The sequence below is a fragment of the Eurytemora carolleeae genome, unplaced genomic scaffold (assembly GCF_000591075.1).
Source record: "Eurytemora carolleeae unplaced genomic scaffold, Eaff_2.0 scaffold1225, whole genome shotgun sequence".
In the NCBI taxonomy this organism is placed as follows: domain Eukaryota; kingdom Metazoa; phylum Arthropoda; class Copepoda; order Calanoida; family Temoridae; genus Eurytemora; species Eurytemora carolleeae.
The window spans coordinates 43,071-67,854 of NW_019397122.1; the positions used below are offsets into that span (position 1 = coordinate 43,071).

At 32.0% G+C, this 24,784-nt stretch overlaps 2 protein-coding genes across 3 annotated transcripts; both read right to left on the reverse strand.

Moving 5' to 3' along the window:
* Positions 1-1,937: 1,937 nt before the first annotated feature.
* On the reverse strand, positions 1,938-7,453 carry LOC111712100 (sodium/hydrogen exchanger 3). Of its 2 annotated transcripts, none has more exons than XM_023486618.1 (7): positions 7,363-7,453; positions 7,019-7,071; positions 6,712-6,782; positions 6,177-6,261; positions 4,651-4,753; positions 3,233-3,339; positions 1,938-2,018 (listed from the first exon to the last, which is right to left on the reverse strand). In XM_023486618.1, the coding sequence occupies exons 1-7, from the start codon at positions 7,439-7,441 to the stop codon at positions 1,962-1,964; spliced, it is 555 nt and encodes a 184-aa protein (XP_023342386.1). In that variant the 5' UTR covers positions 7,442-7,453; the 3' UTR covers positions 1,938-1,961. The 2 variants fall into 2 exon arrangements, with proteins under 2 accessions (XP_023342386.1, XP_023342387.1); XM_023486619.1 differs by lacking the exon at positions 1,938-2,018 and adding an exon at positions 2,340-2,410.
* Positions 7,454-8,542: 1,089 nt separating this feature from the next.
* Positions 8,543-23,493, reverse strand: LOC111712104 (Na(+)/H(+) exchanger protein 7). Its single transcript, XM_023486621.1, has 14 exons — positions 23,283-23,493; positions 22,503-22,616; positions 20,506-20,587; positions 19,195-19,276; positions 18,435-18,533; positions 17,884-17,959; positions 16,804-16,835; positions 16,035-16,141; positions 14,472-14,571; positions 13,654-13,731; positions 13,353-13,430; positions 12,711-12,794; positions 10,164-10,230; positions 8,543-8,644 (listed from the first exon to the last, which is right to left on the reverse strand). Exons 1-14 carry the CDS (start codon positions 23,480-23,482, stop codon positions 8,548-8,550), a joined length of 1,296 nt encoding a protein of 431 aa, XP_023342389.1. The 5' UTR covers positions 23,483-23,493; the 3' UTR covers positions 8,543-8,547.
* Positions 23,494-24,784: the final 1,291 nt, after the last annotated feature.

Below are 24,784 nucleotides of genomic sequence, written 5' to 3' on the forward strand. Positions count from 1 at the left end.
TTTTCTGAACAAACTTTTTCTCAATATCGTTTGTTCACGAAAATGATGCCAAAACTATAAGAAATCTAAGAAAGGAAATCTACGGAAAGAAATCTGTAATGAAAGAAAATCTATTGAAAGAAAATCTAAGACAGGAAATCGATGAAAGCAAATAAATATTTAACAGGGAATTCCTGAAAGGAAATATAAGAAAAAATTATATGAAAGGAAATCTATGAAATGAAATCTATGAAAGGAAATCTATGAAATGAAATCAATGAAAGGAAATCTCTGAAATGAAATCTAAGAAAAGAAATCTATGAAAGGAAATCCATGGAAGGAAATCTACGATTGAAAATCTAAGAAAGAAAATCTCTGAGAGGGAAATCTCTGAAAGGAAATGAGAGGAAATCTCTGAAAGGAAATGAGAGGAAATCTCTGAAAGGAAATGAGAGGAAATCTCTGAAAGGAAATGAGAAAAAAAAACATATATTTAAACAGAAAACATGTACGAACAAACACGGGGTTCTTGGAAAAATGATATCACTATTACAAATAAAAGCCATAATTTGAAAAGGTTTTACAGTGTCTCCGAAAACGAAATCTTTATTTGTTTGAAAAGTTACAAAAAGAAGAATAAGAATTCATCCCTGAAATTATATCCTAAACTTAATGCAGAAACATCAGTTGTAACTTAAAATTTAGTTACATATACAAAAAAACCTTTGAAACAAATCATAATTGAAAGATACAAAGAGGACGACAAACATTCTGGTAATAACTGATTATCGCTGTTTATACTTTTATTCCTTAACAGACTCCTACACATGGATTTTGCATACTAAATAAGTGACTTGTCTCTATGTCCTTGGTAAGTTGGTAATATGTGCTTGATTATCTAGTTTTAACTGGATTTCACCAAATCAGATAAATATATTATCCAAACCAAATAAATCCACAACTGGTTAAACCTGTCAATATACGGCATATGATAAACAGAGACAAGTTTACTTTATTTATTAAATGATCAAGATAAAAAATGTCATTAACAACTTCAGTAATTTGTTAAGACCAGTATTTTCTGGAAAAAAACTTGTATCAACGTGGGTATCTTTTTGTTATGAAATATCGAAAGAAAAATGTATTAACGATGGGGTGCTGAAAATATTAAAGGTTTACAGTAAAATTTCTTTGACTTCTTTTGTAAAGTACACATAATTTCATCGCCTTTTGAGATGAAAATCCGCCAAATATTTCACGAAAACTTCGCAGAACGGGATGTTATTTTGCTTTACCTATCAAAAGGCTCTGTTACAGTGAAACCCTTAATAACGAATACATGGGAAGAATTTATCAAATGTCGTCTTGACAATTTTTAATGAGTTTTATATATACTATATTTCGTAAATTTCAGTATTTGCGAAAATAAATAGATAGCCTTAAATATGCGGGAACAGTTTTAAAAAGTTCCATATAATCATTTAATTAAAAAACTAAATATCTGCAACATTCCATTATCAGAAAGTGAAGAATACAACATTTGATAAATTCTTTCGATATCGTTATTAAGGGTTTCATTGTAGAACAATAGGTTGGTAATGTTGGTTGAAATTGGCGGAAACAATTATTTACAACTAATTTAGTGAGAAGAAAAGGGAACTTTTCTTTACAAAAGGTTTGGAACCAACTTTGCTTACAAAGCATCAAGAGTGCAGCGAGGGATGTTTTGTAGAAAAAATTGGTCGAAGGAACCCGTGGTTAAGTAAAATTTTTATTTTCCCAAAATAGTAGTTGTACACAATTTTATCACTTTTGAAATGACAATGCGCGATCTTTTCCCAAAAACTTTGCAAAGCGGGTGGTTAATTAACATAACGGTCCCAAGGGACGTTAGGTATCTTAACCTCAGTTGGGGTAATCATAGGTCGGTAATGTTGGTGAAAACTCAGAAGGCGGTAATTATACTTTCAATTTATAAAAACTTACATTTTACGATTACTGCTTCGCCTCGACACACAAGTATCCGTCAGTACCTCATTCTAAATATCAACTTTAAATGAAGTCTTTACATACTTATATCAGTCAGTACCTCATTCTAAATATCAACTTTAAATGAAGTCTTTACATACTTATATCAGTCAGTACCTCATTCTAAATATCAACTTTAAATGAAGTCTTTACATACTTATATCAGTCAGTACCTCATTCTAAATATCAACTTCAAATGAAGTCTTTACATACTTAAATCAGTCAGTACCTCATTCTGAATATCAACTTTAAATGAAGTCTTTACATACTTATATCAGTCAGTACCTCATTCTAAATATCAACTTTAAGTGAAGTCTTTACATACTTATATCAGTCAGTACCTCATTCTAAATATCAACTTTAAATGAAGTCTTTACATACTTATATCAGTCAGTACCTCATTCTAAACATCAACTTTAAATGAAGTCTTTACATACTTATATAATGTTAACTGTGATAAATGGAATATTACAAAATATGTGTTATCACGTGAAACAAAGACGATTTGGAAGTCTTCGCTTAATTCCTATATTTAATGGGACACCCTGTACAGTGTGCGATGTAGATAGACTTTTACCCTCTTTTTAAAAAAACTTTTTTCCAGTGATAACAATAACACAATGAAAAAGGAAGACGACATTATAGCAATACTTCAGGGTATTTGATATTGTTGCAAAGCAAATAGTTTTACCAGACGCTTATTAAATCATTAATTTTGTTAAATGGGCCTATTTACACGTAGCACAATTGATATTTCACATGCTCATTTCCCTTTTAAAAGATTAACTTGACTCTAAAAGTCGTCTTCATATTTCCGAATTTTCTGGATATCACTATAAAACAGAAAAAATCATACAAATTATTCTTAAAATCATGCAAAAGCAGTAGAAAAATTAAATTTTAAAAAAGTATTTGAAAATGTTTTCTATGGAAAATTTTGTGTCATTAATCTCTTTTATAAGATCATTTAGGATTTTTTCCCAACAACTAAAATATTCGAATCACTATATCTTTGCAATTTATGATGTAAAACAATGATATTTCAAACTTAGACATTTTAATCGAACGTAATTCATAGTTTAAAATATCAAGGTTCTACGACATCGAATTGCGAAGATATAGGGATCAGACAATTAGAGCTTAGAGCAAAAACTCGTTTTCTTTATACAGATTATAGAATTATGTATGACAAATTAAATAATGTAAACAGAATGATAAAAAATACCTCTGGAATGTATGCAAGATTTTCAAATCCGTTTTCTTTAATAGTATCAATATTCTCCATATTCTGTTTTACAAGCACTGCCGGACCATACAGATTGATCAAATGATCTAGAATTTCATAATTATGAATTGATTTTAAAATTTATCATATTATCCGTTGATATCTTACGGTTAAACCCTAAATTAGCCATATATCGAAAGAATTCATCAAATGTCGTATTCTTCACTTCCTGATAATGGAATGTTGCAGATAATTAGTTTTTTAATTTAATAATTATATGAAGCTCTTTAAAACTGTTCTCGCATATTCATGGCTATTTATTTATTTTTACAATTTCTGAAATTTACGTAATATAGTATAAAACCAATTAAAAAATTGTCAAGACGACATTTGATAAATTCTGTCGATGTATGGCTCATTTAGAATTTAACTTTAGTTTTTTAATCAGATTTTATTCTCTGATTTTTTCACTATCAATGACCTCCTATGGTAAAAATGGCATGCCAGATGCACAATGGAACCCTTTAAATCGAACCATCTGATCAAATATGCTGGGGTTATCCTTCTTTTTCCGTCCCTTTTAAGTAAACCTCCACTTAAAAATGCTTGAGTCACAAGTTCACAACGTTATCCTTTGTACCTTTGTACCTTTGTACCTTTTCACCTTTGTACCTTTGTACCTTTGTACCCTTGTACCCTTGTACCCTTGTAACCTTGTTCGCTTGTACGCTTGTGCCTTTGTACCCTTGTACCCTTTTACCCTTGTACCCTTGTACCCTTGTACCCTTGTACCCTAGTACCCTTGTACCCTTGTACCCTTGTACCCTTGTACCCTTGTACCCTTGTACCCTTGTATCCTTGTATCCTTGTATCCTTGTATCCTTGTATCCTTGTATCCTTGTACCCTTGTATCCTTGTACCCTTGAAACCCTTGAAACCCTTGTACCTTTGTACCCTTGTACCTTTGTACCTTTGTACCTTTGTACCTTTGTACCTTTGTACCTTTGTACCTTTGTACCTTTGTACCTTTGTACCTTTGTACCCTTGTACCTTTGTACCTATATACCTTTGTACCTATGTACCTATGTACCTATGTACCAATGTACCTATGTACCTTTGTACCTTTGTACCTTTGTACCTTTGTACCTTTGTACCTTTGTACCTTTGTACCTTTTGTAATAATGAGGAAAATATCGTCGTTTTTCTCTCTTAAAAAGATATTCTGACAATTTACTTCATTCTATCAAAGAGTCGTAAACCGTAAAAAAACTTATCAATTTTAAGAAAGAAAAAACTTTACATTAAAACTCAGATTTAGGTTTAAAGGTCAAATTTGCAAATCGGATTTGTAACTCTTGAAAGTTAAGAGTCACGTAAAATTATGCAGACAGTCCCTTTAAGAAATACATTTTTGTAACCTGATAAAATCTTCTTCTCATAAGATTTCTTCATTCTCTTCTCATAATTTGGAACACAAATCCACTTCTTCATGTAGGTCTGGTCGAAGTGATAAAGTTTATCCTAAACAAAATTTTAAGTTTAACATATTTTTAATCAATTTTAAGGTAATTTATCACACCTCATATTTACGGGAGATAAAGCAACTTAATCGATCTAAACAGCAGGGTGCTAAAATTATTTTATCGCACTGCTATAAAATAAAATTGAATAAAATTATATTTGCTATCATTATTGTTATTAGACGTGCGAAAAGTTGTTGCGCGAATTTTTACTTTTTCTAGTTTGCTCTTGATAAAAATATGATTTTCATCTCAAGCAAACTAAAAAAAGTAAAAACTTTTTTGCACTTAATAATACCAAATTGGCAATGATTAAAATAGATATAGAAATCTGATTATAAGACGCTCTTACTATTTGAATGAATCATAATTACTGTAGTGATCCTTAAAGGGAGAGACCGGCAATGTATGGTAGTTGAACTGATAATGTTGTTTTGTGGAGAAATTTTTTAAGAATCATCCTCGAGACCTATTTGACGGTGCATATTTGTTCAGAAAGAACGCAAATTAAATCTGTAATATCCTCATAGATTGTTCATTTTTGAGGGATGATTTTGAGAATCGGTTAAAAAAAATATTCAATATCGACGACGAAAAATGTATTGGAAATTCTACAGTAAACTAACAAGTTGTTTAGGAACAGGTTGAGAAAATTAAAAATGAACTATTGCCATAAAAATTCACATTTTCTAGGCGACATTTGAAGAATTTGAAGAAATCTGTGAACAAATTCAAAAAGAATAAGAAATTCAGTATAATGATGTAAAAGAAATGATTGATTCTAACATTGATTTTTTGAGAAATTGAGAAATATGTTCCTAAACATCTAATTAGTTTACTGAAGAAGTTTTTACATTTTTTGTCGTCGTTATTAAATAATTTAAAAAATCGATTCTCAAAACGTTACCACCCGAATGGATGATTTTAAGCATCGACTTTGCGCTCAAACTCAGTAAATATACATCATTTTCCCTACAATAATACATTCTCAGTTTAACAACCGTCACTCCGGTCACTCCTTTAAAAAGTATAACTAGAAGTTTTTCAGCCTTAATATGTATTAAAAAGTAGGTATTTACGTATGAGTTAAAAACTTAAAAACCCTGGAGGGGGCCTTTTTTCATAAATTTTGTCATCTAATGCCCTATAGTCAATTTATTTTACTCAGTTTGATGTAATATAAATGCGCATTGAGCAACAAATGCTGAAATTATATTATCATGCTTAGTTAATCCCGCCATTTACCCGCGCTCATGATTTTAGCTGATGTGTGATGTGCCCGGCGCTGAATTTCCGAAATGTTAAACTTTTTTCTTCAGCAAAATTCAGCCAATTTGGTATAGCTGTTTGGCCAGCCTAGCTAACATATATAAATATATGAATATATAAATAGAGCCAATAGATTTATTTTATAAATATCTTACCGCTAAGACGTAGTGACCCATTTTGCCTGATATAATCTCAACCCCAGCCATTATATGCTCAAATATCTTTTCATTTATCTCCTCACTACAATTGCGAGATAAGCTTCAAGTTTTAAAATAAAGAAATTGAGTCTTTGTCACAAACTAAATTTTTCCAATTCTAATATCTTAGAATCCTGATGGTGTCAAATCACTATTTTTGAAGCTTGAGAATATTTGAGCTAACATAATTCATAGATATATAAGGTTTACCACATTGGGTTGCAAAGATATGGGGATCTAAAAACTTAGAGGTTGTGGCTCAGGCTCAGGCTCAGTTTTTAGATCTTATTTTATGTAATTATTTTATTATTGGGAAAAAAGGAGTTTAGGGAAGAAAAAAAATTCAGCTAATTATTGCATATTTTAGCTGAAATAATTTGAATTTTTTTAATCAATAATTTGCAATTTGGGTAATTATTTTTTTTTGTATATTAAATGATGTCAGTTTATTATTTTAGTAATTATTTTTATTATTTTTGATTGCAATTATTTCCTTAATGTCACATCTCCAGCCTTCGCCAGATCAATCTTCAGTAGTCCAACAAAAGGTTTAATGGTAGAACCCTGAAAGAGTTAGAACTTTTGAACTTTAATTTGAAGAGATTAAGTGCTTAATCCGTATAAACAGCTGACTTGTTTTTCTTGTGGCTTAAAATATTTTAATGTTTTATTTTACTCTAGAACAATAACAGAAAAAACACGGATTAGTACTATCTGGAGGGATTTACACTTCATTTAATCAATTAATTAATTAACTAATCAATCACTCAATCACTCACTCAATCAATCAATCGATCTACCTGGAAGAAACAGGTTTGCATGACCATTGCCAGAGTAGCTGTCACAAATATACCTAAACAATTAAAATTTGCAAAATATTTTAAATAAAATCCGCGAAATATGCAACATTTTTTTATTCCCTTCAGATGTAAAACCATTCGTTGTTTAGCAATTTTAAATCTTATTAGCGACTACTTAAGACTTATCCGAGTCAGTTTAAACTTGCAGATTATTACATTTTAATTATTATTATTATTGACAGACAACCCTGCATTCAATGAAATAGGGGTTGACAGTTGACGCTTCTTGCCACCGATTCTGGTCTTTTATTAGTTAAAGTCTTTGAGTAGTATCTATTATTTACCTGAGCAAGGTACAATATTATTATCAATGAGTAAAACAAGAGAAAATCCTACGGCTCCTCTCAACCCTCCGTACGCCATGATTACTTGCTCCTAAATAAATTCTCATATAATAGTTGGTAAATGAAATTGTGTCAAATGGTAAGACGACTTTTATACCATCATTGTGCCAATCTAGCATTTGTAGAATAAAACTAAATAGTAGCTATAAAAGTAAGATTATGATTAACGCAGATTTTCAGTGTTATAGTTGTTCAGTGTTCAGTGTCCAATGTCCAATGTCCAATGTCCAATGTCCAATGTCCAATGTCCAATGTCCAATGTTCATTGTTCAATTTTCAATTTTCAATGTTATATGCTTTATGCTATATGTTATAATGTTATGTTATATGTTATATGTTATATGTTATATGTTATATGTTATATGTTATATGTTAAATGTTATATGTCATATGTTATATTTTATATGTTGTATGTTGTATGTTGTATGTTGTATGATATATATTAAATGTTATATTTATATTATGTTTAGACATTTCTCACAATACACAATAGACTAATAAATCAATACAATTTAAGGAACATAATTTTAGTAAGGAAAACATGGATTTATCATTAATCCCTAATTAATGGTGCCGGACATACCAAGCTATAGTTAGAAAGCCTTATGAAATGGATTAATAATGATTAAACTTAATCGGTCCATTGAAAAGAAACTGTAGACCCTACAATTAGAGTCCCATATACAATTCACAAATATGTTTACTACTTAACAATATTTAAATATTGATATTTGAGAGAAGGTGAACTCCTCGTAACCTGCTAGTAAACCCAGGAAATCAAGGAAAAGGGGTAGGGTTTATAATATTATAATATTTCAACCGAACTAAGAGAGGGGGGGGGGGAGTTTAAAATTCATAAGAGAGAGACCTCCCTCTCTCCCTCATTCTTAAGTCGTCTTTAACCATCATTTACACAAGCAACCCCTCTTTTTAGAAGCTTTTATTCATGTAGGGTTACCCAAAACTGATTAAGACCTAAAGAGATGACTGCACGGATTTTTTTCTTTCTTACAATCATACAATTATACAATACTATAAATTTTAAAAAAGGAAATTAAAATAGTTATTTTCTAAGAGTTTTAGGTTGTCAATTGAGTATAATTTTTTGTGGTTACCACTAATCAACTAACCTGTATGCCATGTGTGTGATCCAAAAAGGGCCATTCCAAGATAGATAAAGATAATACAATCACATAGACCGGCCAACATCTTGATGAATACACTAAACATAGAGAATACAATCACATAGACTGGACGTATTGATGAAAAACATAACACTAAACATAGATAATACGATCAAATAGACTGGACATCTTGATGAATACACTAAACATAGATAACACAATCACTTAGGCCGGCCAACATCTTGATGAAAACACTAAACATAGATAATACAATCACATAGACTGGACATCTTGATGAATACACTAAACATAGATAATACAATCACATAGACCGCCCAGCATCTTGATGAATACACTCAACATAGATGATACAATCACATAGACCGCCCAACATCTTGATGAAAACACTAAACATAGATAATACAATCACATAGACCGGCCAACATCTTGATAAATACACTAAACATAGATAATACAATCACATAGACCGGCCAACATCTTTATGAATACACTAAACATAGATAATACAAACACAAAGACCGGCCAAATACACTAAACATAGATAATACAAACACAAAGACCGGCCAAATTCGTGATGAATACACTAAACATAGATAATACAATCACATAGACCGGCCAACATCTTTATGAATACACTAAACATAGATAATACAAACACAAAGACCGGCCAAATTCGTGATGAATACACTAAACATGGATAATACAATCACATAGAATGGACATCTTGATGAATACACTAAACAGAGAAAATACAATCACATAGACTGGACATCTTGATGAATACACTAAACATAAAAAATACTATCACATAGACTGGACATCTTGATGAATACACTAAACATAGAAAATACAATCACATAGACTAGACATCTTGATGAATACACTAAACATAGATAATACAATCACATAGACTGGACATCATGATGAATACACTAAACATAGATAATACAATCACTTAGGCCGCCCAAATTCGTGATGAATACACTAAACATAGATAATACAATCACATAGACTGGACATCTTGATGAATACACTAAACATAGATAATACAATCACATAGACTAAACATCTTGATGAATACACTAAACATAGATAATACAATCACATAGACCGGGCAACATCTTGATGAATACACTAAACATAAATAATACAATCACATAGACCGCCCAAAATATGGATGAAAACACTAAACACAGATAATACAATCACATAGACCGCCCAACATCTTGATGAATACACTACACATAGATAATACAATCACACAGACCGGCCAACATCTTGATGAATACACGCGAAACCATTGAAACCGTTATATAGTTGATCAATAATGTGAAAGATATAGTCGATTTACTATGGTTAAAAGTGTTTCTTACATTGTTTCCTGCACATAGAAATGCGCAAGTCACATATGAAGAGAAACCACAATTGAAAATAATCAGATTTCAAAATTAGAAAAAATGGATATAAAATGCATACTTGATCAGACAAAGCTTTTAATTATACCATTGTAAATCCGGCATTGCCATCTTTGCATGACGGGTCGCTTGAAACTACGCTTACAGTCCCTTTCATAGAAAACAAATTATTTAAACTTACTGAATACAAGTGTGACCATGCTCAGATATGTTTTTGAAAGCGTAGTGAGCCTGTAGCATACCACATCCTAAATTAGAATAGATAAAAAAAAACTTTTTTCTACAAAATCTATAAAAGTACAAACAAAGAAAAATCTAGTTGTAGCAATTTAAGAGTCACAAGAACTAATACTATATTGAAGTCCTATGAAATCTACTCATCAGTCTCGGATAATACCAGAAACCTACCTATATACCAAAAACCTACCTAAATATCAGAAACCTACCTAAATACCAGAAACCTACCAAAAATACCAAAAACCTACCTACATACCAGAAACCTACCTGAAAGACTGATCTGGGGAACCTACTGATAAAACTAATACCAGAAACTACATCCAGCTTATTACCAGAAACTTGCCTAAGAGACTTGTGCTGGGGTTTATTAGTTCTGAGTCTCATATTTTATACCGTATTATTTTCATGTCAATCAGATCTTTGTTGTAATGTAAGGAGCGTTTTCAGCTTCGTTCGTTACAGCAAGAACATTTTCAGAACGGTCTCAAACTTAATTCATCAGAGTCTGTTTTAGACCCTAGAAGAGCGATCAATATAAAAAAGAGATTGAGTATTGAATGTAGGAAGGACTTTTCAGGATTTTTCTGGTTTTGATTTACATTTAACATCCATAATCAATGTAATCCCTTTGGTCCTAGGTCCAAGACTTTGGGACAAATTTAACCCAGATCTCTTTCATTTTTAAATCCTTGCTTTACAACTTTGTTTACAATGTAAAAGCATATATCAGGCTGTCTGACAAACATACTTCTTGAACCCTTGCTATTATGGTTTAAAAATTTTGCAATATTTTTGACTATATTTTAGGTCTTGCTGGTCTTTTCCGCCCTGACATGTCATCATCCTTCAAATATTTTTTTTTCCTTCTTAACCTCATTAGACCGCCATTAAAGTTTATAAAACTTATAAATTCGTTCTGGATTATGTTTAAGGGTTCGGCAGCTGCTTGGTTTTTGCTTCGTCTAATAAATATATTTGTTGGTAACCGAGCCTCCAAAGTGTTTCTTTTCTCTGGTTAATGTTCTAGATATTCTTATGCTGTGACAACAAAGCTTATCAACCTTCAGGAGAACACTGATACCAGACACCAATATGACTTAAGATACCAGAAACCTACCTATAACGACAGATGATACCAGAAACATATCTATAAAACTGATGAAACCAGAAACCTACCTATAAAATGATGATACCAGAAACCTACCAGTAAAACTATTACCAGAAACCTACCTATAAGACTGATACCAGAAACCTATTTATAATATTGATACCAGAAACCTACCTATAAAAATTATACCAGAAACCTACCTTTAAGACTGATACAAAAATTTACCTGCAAGACTGATCCCAGAAACTTAACTATAAAAATTTTACCAGAAACCTATCTATAAGGCTGATTATACCAAAAACCTAAATATAAGATTGATGATACCAGAAACCTAAATATAAGACTGATGATACCAGAAACCTACCTATAATACTGATACCAGAAACCAACCTATAAAACTAATGATACCAGAACCCTGCTTAAAAGACTGATACCAGAAACCTACCTATAAGACTAATACCAGAAACCTACCTATACGACTAACAATACAAGAAACCAGAAACCATCTTATATGACTGAGGATACCACCTATAATACTGATACCAGAAACCTACCTATCAAAACTAACAATACCAGAAACCTACCTATAAGACCGATGATATCAGAAACCTACATACAAATACTGCTAATACCAGAAACTTACCAATAAGACTGATAACCAGACTTTTACCAAAGAGACTAATGATAAAACCTAACTAGAGATTAATACCAGAAATCTACAAATAATATTGATACCAGAAAGCTACCTATAAAGCATACCAGAAACCTACCTATAAGACAGATGATACAGGAAACCTACCTATAAGACAGATGATACAAGAAGCCTACCTAAAAGACAGATTATACAATAATCCTACCTATAAGACAGATGATACAAGAAACCTACCTATACAACTGATGATACCAGAAACCTACCTATAAGACTTATGATACCAGAAACCTACCTATAAAACTGATGATACCAGAAACCTACATATAAATAATGTTAATACCAGAAACTTACCAATAAGACTGATAATCAGACTCTTACCAAAGAGACTAATGATAAAAACCTAACTATGAGATGGATACCAGAAATCTACAAATAAAGCTGATACCAGAAACTACCATATAAGACTGATGATACCAGAAACCTACATACAAATAATGCTAATACCAGAAACTGACCAATAAGACTGATAACCAGACACTTACCAAAGAGACTAATGATAAAACCTAACTATGAGATTAATACCAGAAACCTACAAATAATATTGATACCAGAAAGCTACCTATAAAGCTTATATCAGAAATCGTTAACAACTTCTGATACCAGAAACCTACCTTAAACAACTTCTGATACCAGAAACGTACCTATAACAACTTCTGTTACCAGAAACCTACCTATAAGACTGATGATACCAGACCAATTGACCAAGTCAGCGAATACGTATGAAAGATAAGCCAAACTGAAGACTGCCAAGGGTTCTGCACAATATACCTTTAACTAGGGCACAGCAAAGGCGTAGACTATATTTCAAAGATTGGAGGTGGGGGAGGGCGGATAAAATGAATATCAATATGATTTTCAAAGAAATGCCTTTTCCAGAACATATATATATATATTCTTTTCAGGGAAATATAAATCCCTGAAGAAGTTTATAGTTGCTTATCAGTTTCAAGCAACTGATTACGCGCCTCAAAATCAAATTTTTCGTTCCCTATATCTGTGCAACCTGGTGGCAAATACTTTTGATATTTCAATCTATGAATTCTGCTAAATAGTCTAAGTTTGAAATATAAAAGGTTTGCAAACGGCGATTAATAAATTCGTTTATAAATTAAAGAATTAAACACTTGCCACAAACTCAGATTTTTTAAATCCCTTTTTCTTTGCAACCTGACGGTGCAAACTTAAGACCATTTGATCTAACAGAATTCATATTATGAAATATCAAAGGTCTATGACATCAGGCTGCAATGGAGATTAAATTTTATCAAAGTCAGATTTTTAAATTTTTTATATTTAGATTAAAGATATATTTCCTAATGCCACTATGTCTGTAGTGTATTTTGTAACTACTGCAGTAATCAATCCAAACACAAAACCAACAAACAATCCACCTGACACAATGTACACTGTACTTGTCTGCACAATGTACACTGTACATGTCTACACAATGTATACTGTACATGTCTGCATAATGTACACTGTACATGTCTGCACAATGTACACTGTACATGTATACTCAATGTACATTGTACATGTCTCCACAATGTACACTGCACGTGTCTGCACAATGTAAAGTGTACATGTCTGTACATAGATTGAAAGACTTGACTGTGCCTAGAGCAACTGTGAAGAAAGATCCAATTCCAGTAATAATATGAAGCCCAGTGACCTCCGCTCCAGTTGACTCCAAACCTGGATATTTGCAATTTTAAATCAAATGTCGTCTTTTTTACAGCTTCACATAATGTTATATAAAATCTGCGAAAAAAATTATAAATAGAATTTCTGATATAGACTAGGTGACTCCATTTAGTGGCATGTCCTAAACACAACGGTACCCTAAAGCACTATGTCTGATCAAGAGTGCATTGAAATTTAATTATCTTGCAATACTTTTTAAAGTAAAATACGAAAATAACTTCCAGATTATTTATCAAGTAAAAGTTCAAGGGTACAGTTGTGAATCAGGTGTTCATCTCTTTAAATAAAACTAAAAATAAAATGACAGTCCCTAGAATAACAAACATTTAGCATGTGCTAAGTATAACCTGTGCGCTAATTCGCATATATATATATAAAATATGAATCTAAAAATAATTCTAGAAATTTTAACTTTTTACGGTATTAGATCAGGACCTCTGGGTTTATACTTTCTTTAGTTCAGTTTTTTCAGACCTCTATGATAAAAAATAAAATGTTTATATATGGTTTTGGGAAATTACAAGGATGCCTATTGCCTATCTTGCGCAGAAGAAAGGGTGTGTCTATACAGCCTGAAAAGGCCTAGAAATCTTTTTAGCAACAAGTTAAGACGTAGTTTATTCTGGGAACAAAGTTTAATCTAGGCAACAAAGAGATTATTACTGGTTATTTCTAGTTATTTGTTGAATTTCATATTTATCATCATATAGGATTATCTAAAACTGTCAAACCTGCAAAAGCATTCATCATATTGTAGAGTACCACAGCTACACCGTCGTTCAGGAGGGATTCACCAAACACCATATAATATAAATCAGGATTCACTCCAACCTAAACCAAACACCATATAATATAAATCAGGATTTACTCCAACCTAAACCAAACACCATATAATATAAATCAGGATTCACTCCAACCTAAAGATTGAAAGGTTTACAAAACTAAGAAAAAATGCGGGAAAATACAACAGAGCTGGGAACTTTTGTGGCTGTTAAATATTCGTAATCCCGATTGCTTGAACTTGATATCCACTTTGGGCAACTTTAATTTTGAGGATCTGTAAACATAGCTTATTAATTCCTCTTTTAATCAAAAATCCCATCAACCCTTAACTGGGTACAATTGCCATGGGGGATATCTAAAAAAGATTAATTTAATCTTTAGATTAACAATTAGATTGAGATAAAACATTGATCTCAATACAAAGTTCTCAGCTCAGGTTGATGTAAAACTTTTGTTCTGTGACTTCATTCAATTTAAAGTTGTATGCTGTTCAGTTTAACTATTCAGTAAATTTTACTATACTTCAGAAAACTTTGATACGATCTAATAAGATTTTAAATTTATAGAATCATGAACAAAAAGGATGTTTAAACCGTGTTTAACAAACACTTATAATGAATTAATTCAAGAATAATTCATCACTTTGTTCCAAGTGGACTATATGTGCACCGCAAGCGTACCGCAAGTGCACTGTTAGTATACTGTAAGAGTACTGTAAGTGTACGGTAAGTTACGGTAAGTGTATTGTAAGTGTACTGTAAGTGTAGGTAAGTGTACGGTAAGTGTACGGTACGTGTACGGTAAGTGTACTGTACGTGTACGGTAAGTGTACTGCAACTGTATTGAGAATGTAATGCAAGTGAACTGTAAGAGTACTGTAAGTGTACAGTATGTACCTCTAAGAATACAGCTAATGCAGTTACAGGATCAACAGCTGATATTAAACTAGTAAGTGTACTGTAAATGTACTGTAAAATTTTACTATACTTCAGAAAACTTTGATACGATCTAATAAAATTTTAAATTTATAGAATCATGAACAAAAAGGATGTTTAAACCGTGTTTAACATACATTTATAATGAATTAATTCAAGAATGATTCATCACTTTGTTACAAATGGACTATATGTGCACCGTTAGAATACTGTAAGAGTACTGTAAGAGTACTGTAAGTGTAGGGTAAGTGTAGGGTAAGTGTAGGGTAAGTGTAGGGTAAGTGTAGGGTAAGTGTAGGGTAAGTGTAGGGTAAGTGTACGGTAAGTGTACTGTAAGTGTACTGTAAGTGTACTGTAAGTGTACTGTAAGTGTACGGTAAGTGTACGGTAAGTGTACTGTAAGTTTACGGTAAGTGTACTGTAAGTGTATTGAGAGTGTAATGCAAGTGAACTGTAAGAGTACTGTAAGTGTACTGTAAGTGTACAGTATGTACCTCTGAGAATACAGCTAATACAGCTACAGGATCAACAGCTGATATTAAACTAGTAAGTGTACTGTAAATGTACTGTAAATACCTCTGAAAATACTGCTAATACAGCTACAGGATCAACAGCTGATATTAAACTAGCAAACAGCAAAATTTGAATATTCGTCATTGACGTGAACTCGTTCTCCTCAGGAACTAAAATATAATTAAAATTATTTTTAATAAATTAAAAACCCGACCCGTCAGCAGATTTAATCAAAATAATCTAAATAACTGCAAATATTTTCTCTTATAATCTATATAATAAAACAAGACATTCATATACATGTTGCGCATAGCCGGCCAAAAGGCTGGACCGATAAGGCTAAAATTTTGTGTGGACACTCATGGGTGGCCAGGGGGTGTATTTTTCGAATTTTTTTTTCTCAAGTTTCTCTTTTTTTCCACGGGCAACGCCGGACCTTTCAGATATTCATACATAAAGAAAGTAATTTAAAACAAAAATACTTTGATTGCTCCGTAAACAATGTAAAAGATTCATATCCGGTTTTTTGACAAAGGTTTAAATAAAAATTTTCTGTATGTCGCCGAGCACTTCTCCGACAAAATCTTTCAAAATTATTTATTTTAACATTAAAAAATCACAATATAGAATCTATAATGTCTCTGCCAAGCATTAGACAAGAAGGAGAATTATAACTAAAATATTTTCAAAATCTTTTTCTTTCAATTTTGAGCCGAAAATAGACTTTCTCCAATTCAAATATGCATAAAATATTTGTCATTATAGAAGAAAAATTTCGACTAACGATTTATAAAAAATACATATTTAATTTTTCTTTAATTTTTGACGTTACCTGTAAAATTCAAATGATGAGGCTCAATTGCTCTAAAAATACAACATTTAGACAAAATAATCAAAAAGTGAAAACACAACAGTGCGATACATAACACTGTGGAACAGAAAGACGACCTATTCCCTTAAAAGGAGTGACCAGCAATGCATAGTAGTTGAATTGAGTATTTAAAATCCTCCTTTGAGGGATGATTTTGAGAATAAGTTTTTATTAAATTATTCAATAACGACGACGAAAAATGTAGTAAAAATCTACAGTAAAAATTAATAAGGTTTAAATAATAAAAATCAACAAAAGTTAACTATTATTATCGAAAATAAGTAATCTTATTTAGTTATTGGTTTCTGTAATGTCTCATAGTTCTGTAGATTTCCTGGATTTTTTATTGAAAAGACGACATTAGAAGATGTTGAATAAAATCTGTGAACTAATTCATAAAGAATAAGAAATTCAATATAATGATGAAAAAGAAATAATTGATTCGTACATTGATTTTTTGAGAAAATTTCAATTGAGAAATATGTTCCTTAACATCTAATTAGTTCACTACAGAATTTTTAAAACCTTTTTTGTCGTCGTTGTTTAATAATTAAAAAAATCGGATCTTCAAACTTAACCACCCAAAATCCAAATGGATGAGTTTGAACATCGAATTTGTGCTCAAACTCAGTAATTATACATCATTAAAACGTTTTATATGTCTCAAATGAATCCTATAAAAATCTCCACAATACTACATTAGTTCAACTAAAATACATTGCCGGTCACTCCCTTTAACATGCTGATTTTTAAGTTACTGCAGGTTAAACTATTTGCCTTGTAACAACATAAAATACAAATAAGATTAAATGTCGTCTTGCTATTTTACAGACTTATGAGTCTTACTGTAAAAGACTTTTTTGGAAGTTTATCATGAAAACTTTATTGTTTTTTTGACATGTTTAACATTAATTATGTGTATAAGATTGGTAAATATTGAATTATGTGTATAAGATTGGTAAATATTGAATTATGTGTATAAGATTGGTAAATATTGAATTATGTGTATAAGATTGGTAAATATTGTAATTAAGTATTTTCCTTTGAGTAAACTCTGATTTATAAACTGTACTGGATCCCATCCATTTTATGTTGTAGAATAGAATCAATAAACCACCTAAATAAAATGGTTTAATTAGGATTTCATGACTTAAAAATTCTAGCAAATGCTTTTAAGGTACATGCATGTTAAATGCACGAGTTGATAAAATTGCCTCCAAAAAACTGGAAAATCTACAAAATTTGTTTATTTTAATTTATACAAACAAAAAAAATGTGATGTGATCATTTAATGCAACATTTACAAGCTAAAATTTTTACTCTGAAAGTGTCAAGAAGTTTAAGGATGATCGTTTAAAAAATGAGAGTGCTTTGGGACTGCGTAAAATGCCCCCCATATACTCACCGATCATAAGGAAGATACAGATAGTTCCTAAGACTGCATAAAATGCCCCCCCATATACTCACCAATAATGAGGAAGTTACAGATAGTTCCTAAGACTCCATAAAATGCCCCCCCCCCTCTACTCACCGATCATAAGGAAGATACAGATAGTTCCTAAGACTGCGTAAAAGGCCCCCCATATACTCACCGATCATGAGGAAGTTACAGATAGTTCCAAAGACTGCGTATAGGATGATACTACGCAAGTTGTCCATGAAGACCTTGTTGTGAAGAGAAAACGCAGATTCTGAAATATCAATCAGATCAAAATATGCTTTTTTGTTCGAACGAGGGTCTAGGTCTCCAATCGAAATTCTGTTGCGCGAAATTGTGCTCGAAGTGTGCAGAATTGTGTTGATTTGCGCGGAATTGCGCGCAAGTAAAATCCACTTGCCTTGGAAACCCTAGTTCAAACCTACATATATTCCATGTTAAACCTCAACAGTAGTTAAATACCTATGAAGTACTTTGAAGTAAAAACCTAAAATCAAGATTTTAACATAAAAATTAAATAAAATACTACTTTATTCTCGTTTTTTCTCGTTTTTTTCTCATTTTTTTCTCGTTTTTTTTCTCGTTTTTTTCTCGTTTTTTCTCGTTATTTCTCGCTTTTTTCTCGCTTTTTTCTTTTCCCTTTATCTTAGAAAAATGATTCGTGTTAAATTTTAATATGTCAATCTTTGACTGTTTGCGTAGAAAAAACACAAGAGAAATCGATCAGTCTTCAAAATTATGATATCTGATTTATACTTGTTCAGACAAAACTTTTAAGGGCCCCGTTGTGAATCAGGCATTGCCATCATTGCAGGTCTTTCTGGTTTTAAAGTAAGGACATTTTTATCATCTTTAATTATAATTTTTTTATGATTTAAAAAATAATTGAAACAAAAAATAAAAGTTATATTTACCAAGAATAATGGGAGGAAGAAGAAAGTAGAAGAACAGAGATGGAGTAAATCTAGGAAATGTTCTGATGTCATCGCATTCTTCCTGAATAAATAGATATATTAATATATAATCATATTCCTACTGAACGATCAAATATACTAATATTTAATCATATTCCTACTGAACAATTACTCAATTAATTAATCAAACATTAAAGAGATTGTAAGCGTAATATTAAATGACCCCCTATGCAACCCTCCATGTAAAGATGTCCGATTTACAATAGTACCCTTGAAACCTTGATCTATGGCAGAGAAACCACAAATGAAGAAAAAGAGTTAAAATAAACAAAAACATGAAGCTATATCTAGTTCATGCTTGATCAGACAAAAAGTACCGTTGTAAATCTGGCATTGTTATCTTTACATAGAGGGCTGCAGTTCAAATAACGCTTTAAGTCCCTTTAAACCTTAAACCTTTCCCAATAATACACCACAATACACTCCCCCCCCCCCCTCCACCATAATTTTGCCCGTGATAAAAAATTTATCTTAAACAATCGAATATTAGCATGCCATGCTTTAATCCGCAAGTTACTTTCTCAGAAAAACCCGCAATTAAAATATTACTTCCTGAGGCCGAATTTAAAGAATTTGAGCGGCGGCTTAAATTTAAACCGCGGCTCAAATATGGTTGGTTCCATTTAAAATTGTATTAAGTTTTTCAAGATTTAAGCCGACGCTCAATTGAAACCGGTTTTTAGGTAATTTGAGACGTGGCTTAAATTCATTAAATTCGGACACTGATTATATACTTTGTTTAATTATAATTTTTATTAATTAAATTGATCACTTGAAACTACGCCGGAAGTCTCTTCTTTATGCAAAAGTAATCTCTGAGGTACGATCATAAATCAGGAACCCCTTCACCGATTTGCCTCAAATTTTGATAGGAAAACTCTCTAGAACCACAAGAATGTTTTATATTTTGATTTAAAATAGCTTGGTTTCCCAAGCTAGTAGTGTATTAAGTTAAATAAATGATTTTAACCTGCAAGCTAGTAGTGTATTAAGTTAAATAAATGATTTTAACCTGAATTTCGCAAGATAGTCGTGTATTAAATTAAATAAATGATTTTAACCTGGTTTCCCAAGCTAGTAGTGTATTAAATAAAATAAATCTTTTAACCTGGTTTCCCAAGCTAGTAGTGTATTAAATAAAATAAATCTTTTAACCTGGTTTCCCAAGCTAGTCGTGTATTAAATTAAATAAATGATTTTAACCTGGTTTCCCAAGCTAGTCGTGTATTAAGTTAAATAAATGATTTTAACCTGAATTTCGCAAGCATCTATTGTGTTAATAATAGCTCCAGAAATAGCGCCAACAATAATAAGTAAAACAGATTCAGGAATCCTAAACAGAAAACAGATTTCAGAACCATAAACAGAAAACAGATTTCAGAACCATAAACAGATATCAGATATCCTGAACAGACAACAGATTTTTGAACAATAAACAGAAAACAGATTCGGAAATCTGAACACAAATAAGATTTTATAACTATATAAGAAGTAAAACAGATTTCAGAACCATAAACTGAAAACAGATATTAGAACGATTAAGAGAGTGCAGATTTTAGAACGATTAACAGAAAACAGATTTAAGAAAGATTAAGAGAAAAAAGATTTTAGAACAATTAACAGAAAACAGATTTTAGAACAATTAACAAAAAACAGATTTTAGAACGATTAACAAAAACAATATTTTAAAACAATTAACAGAAACAGAATTTAGATTGATTATTTAACAGAAAGCAGATTTAAAAAAATACAGATTTTAGAACAATAAGCACAAAACAAATTTTATAACCATAAACAAACAAAAAACTTCAGACTCCAAAACAGAAAACAGACTTCAAAACTATAGAGTAAGTAAAACAGATTTCATAACCGAAAACAGATAACAAATATTAAAAGATTAACAGAAAACAGATTTTAGAAGGATTTTGCCAACATCGTCTTTATTAAACAGCAGTTTTGCTTTCGTCATTTGGTTATTGTCTTTTTTACTTAAGTCATTTTTCTATCATCAATTTCGCTGTCTACTTGCTTGTGTCATTAACGCTATTTTGTCATGATACCGTAGTCATTTAGGTTAACGTCAATTATTCATTGGAGAGAATTTTTTCCCGTATTTTTACTAACAAATTACAATTTCATGATCTTCGGCATCAAGTTCGTTTCTTATTTGTTCGGCTGCAAATAAAAGACATTTAATGCTGCAAAGTAGGCTGAGGTTTCCTTTAATATTTCGCAGATTTTAATTTAAAAAATCTCACATTTTTTTAGAACTTGAATTGAAGAAATTTTTATATCCAACAATTAGGTTTTTAAAATCCTGAATGAAGTAAGAAAAATATTGTCCTGCAGTATAACACAAGGCAGTGTTACGCGACCACGTCACGTATGTAATGTTCTATAAAGATGATGGCCCTTGTGTGGTTGCGCTGAAGAGATTCTGAAGTACCCCTGAGTCTTCGTACTGTGAGCNTGTCGTCTGAGTCAGAGTCTTTTATGGAATATCATCTTGGAGACCAGCTGTTTTACCTGGAAGAGAGCTAGCGCATCTTATGGAATATCATCTTGGAGAACAGCAGTTTTACCTGGAAGAGAGCCAGTGCATCTTATGGAAGATCATCTTGGAGAACAGCTGTTTTACCTGGAAGAGAGCCAGTGCATCTAATGGAAAACCATCTTGGGTAACCCTATTTTACCTGGAAGAGAGCAAGTGCATCTTATGGAAGATCATCTTGAGTAACCCTGTTTTACCTGGAAGAGAGCTAATGCATCTTATGGAAGATCATCTTGGAGAACAGCTGTTTTACCTGGAAGAGAGCCAGTTATCTTATAGAAGATTCATCTTGGAGAACAGCTGTTTTACCTGGAAGAGAGCCAGTGCATCTTATGGAAGATCATCTTGGAGAACAGCTGTTTTACCTGGAAGAGAGCCAGTGCATCTTATGGAAGATCATCTTGGAGAACAGCTGTTTTACCTGGAACAAGTGCATCTTATGGAAGATCATCTTGGAGAACAGCTGTTTTACCTGGAAGAGAGCTAGCGCTTCTTATGGAAGATCATCTTGGAGAACAGCTGGTTTACCTGGAAGAGAGCCAGTGCATCTTCTGGAAGATCAACTTGGAGTACAGCTGTTTTACCTGGAAGAGAGCCAGTGCATCTTATGGAAGATCAACTTGGAGAACAGCTGTTTTACCTGGAAGAGAGCTAGTGCATCTTATTGGAAGATCAACTTGGAGAACAGCTGTTTTACCTGGAAGAGAGCCAATGCATCTTATGGAAAACCATCTTGGCGAACCCTGTAAGGATGATGAACATAGTGACCACTAGGTAAGGCTGAACGTGTGACAACTTCCAGAACGCCAAACTATTATTATTATTATTATTACTGTCATCATTTATATATATATTTTGCTTGGCTGAACCAATCGGGCCCAAATTTTATGGGGGACCTCATGTTCACGGGGAAGGTTTATGGATGTTAAAAATTTCAAAATTAGCCTCCAACAAATTAAAATTTTCTATAAAATCGGCAAATTTGTTTTTGTTTAACAATGTATACAAAGAGAAAATGTTCACAATTGAAATAGAAGATGGGCGCAAAGCGCCTTTAAAATACTAGCTTTATTAAAAATGTTACATTGTAAAAAACCTTGATTCTGAACGTAACTCAATAACATGGAAGGAATAATTAATAGATAGAGCTTTAAAAAATCATTTAGTGTCTAATGAACTTTCTAAGAAGTTGACTTCCTTCTTTGTATCTGAAAAAATTGACGGTTAAGTGTTTTAACTAGAATACTAATTAAAATGTTTTGAAGAAATAATGCCGCGTGTAACGAAGACGATACAGAGGTTGTCACTTATTTACCATGTTTATTGAGAAACCCTGTAGGATCTTTAGTTTATTTGGACACCCTTTAAGCTCTAGTTATTAAGACGCCCTGTAAGATTTTGATAAAAAAACAATGACAAAGATTCCATGCACGCAAGAATAACATTTTAAATATTAAGATTTTTGTTTTTACATCACCTAATAGGTGGAGGACCATGATGACCCCCGCCGTGTGCATCTCCATGACCATCACCATGGCCGCTTCCATGCCCGTGAGCGTCAGCATGTGGGTCTCCATGAGCGTCAGCATGAGCATCATGCCCAGTTGAAGCTAGAGCGTGAGCATCATGCCCCATGTCATGCGCAAGACTATGATCATGCATAGTTTTCCCGCTCATATTCGCATATACAGCCTAAAATATTATATTCGCATATACAGCCTAAAATATTATGGATACATATTAACTCAAGAATAAACTTATAATAGGACTAGGCTGTCGACGTAAATTTAAGCTTCCCTCAGTTTCACAACGATTCCTTTAAGGTGGGGAGACCCTCAGTAAAAAATCACAAAAATTAAAAAAAATCGGACATTGCCATCTTGGCATGGAGGGTCACTCCAAATTACGCGTACAGAACAAAGTCTCTTTAATAAGAACACAGTCTCTTTAATAAGAAAACGGTATCTTTAATAAGAAAAAAGTCTCTTTAATAAAAACACAGTCTCTTTAATAAGAACACAGTCTCTTTAATAAGAACACAGTCTCTTTAATAAGAACACAGTCTCTTTAATAAAAACACAGTCTCTTTAATAAGAACACAGTCTCTTTAATAAGAACACAGTCTCTTTAATANTCTTCCTTCATAAATCAAATGTATAATTGTATTCCTGACTTGAATACATTTAAATTTAAAATAAACATATGAATTTATATATTTCATGTTGGTCAATAACTAAAGCGTATTGTAATGCTGATATTCTTTACAAATGTTAAATTAAATTATTGAAAGGAAAAATGAATAAATTGAGACTAAAATATTCAGTTCCATGTTTCATACTCGTAACAATACTATAGTTCGTTTTCACACCAATTCTCATCAGCGGGCGAATCCAGGGGGGGGGGGCTATTAGGGCTGAACCCCCACATGGAGAAACGAGCCGGGGTTGAATGCCCTTCATTAAAATTAACGATCATCATTCCAAAAGTATTTCTTTTACAAGTGGGAAATATTGAGAGACCCTCAGTAAAAAATCACAAAAATTAAAAAAAAAATAGTCAGAAAAACGACGGTGTCTTCCACATTTTTTTATCAGATCAAGGTTTCAAGGGTACCGTTGTAAATCGGACATTGCCATCTTGGCATGGAGGGTCACTCCAAATTACGCGTACAGTCCTTTTAATAAGAACACAGTCTCTTTAATAAAACACAGTCTCTTTAATAAGAACACAGTCTCTTTAAAAAGAACACAGCTCTTTAATAAAACACAGTCTCTTTAATAAAAGCACAGTCTCTTCAATAAAACACAGTCTCTTAAATAAACACACAGTCTCTTTAATAAGTACACAGTCTCTTTAATAAGAAAAAAGTCTCTTTAATAAAACACAGTCTCTTTAATAAAAACGCAGTCTTGTTTATAAGAACACAGTCTCCTTAATAAGAACACAGTCTCTTTAATAAGAACACAGTCTCTTTAATAA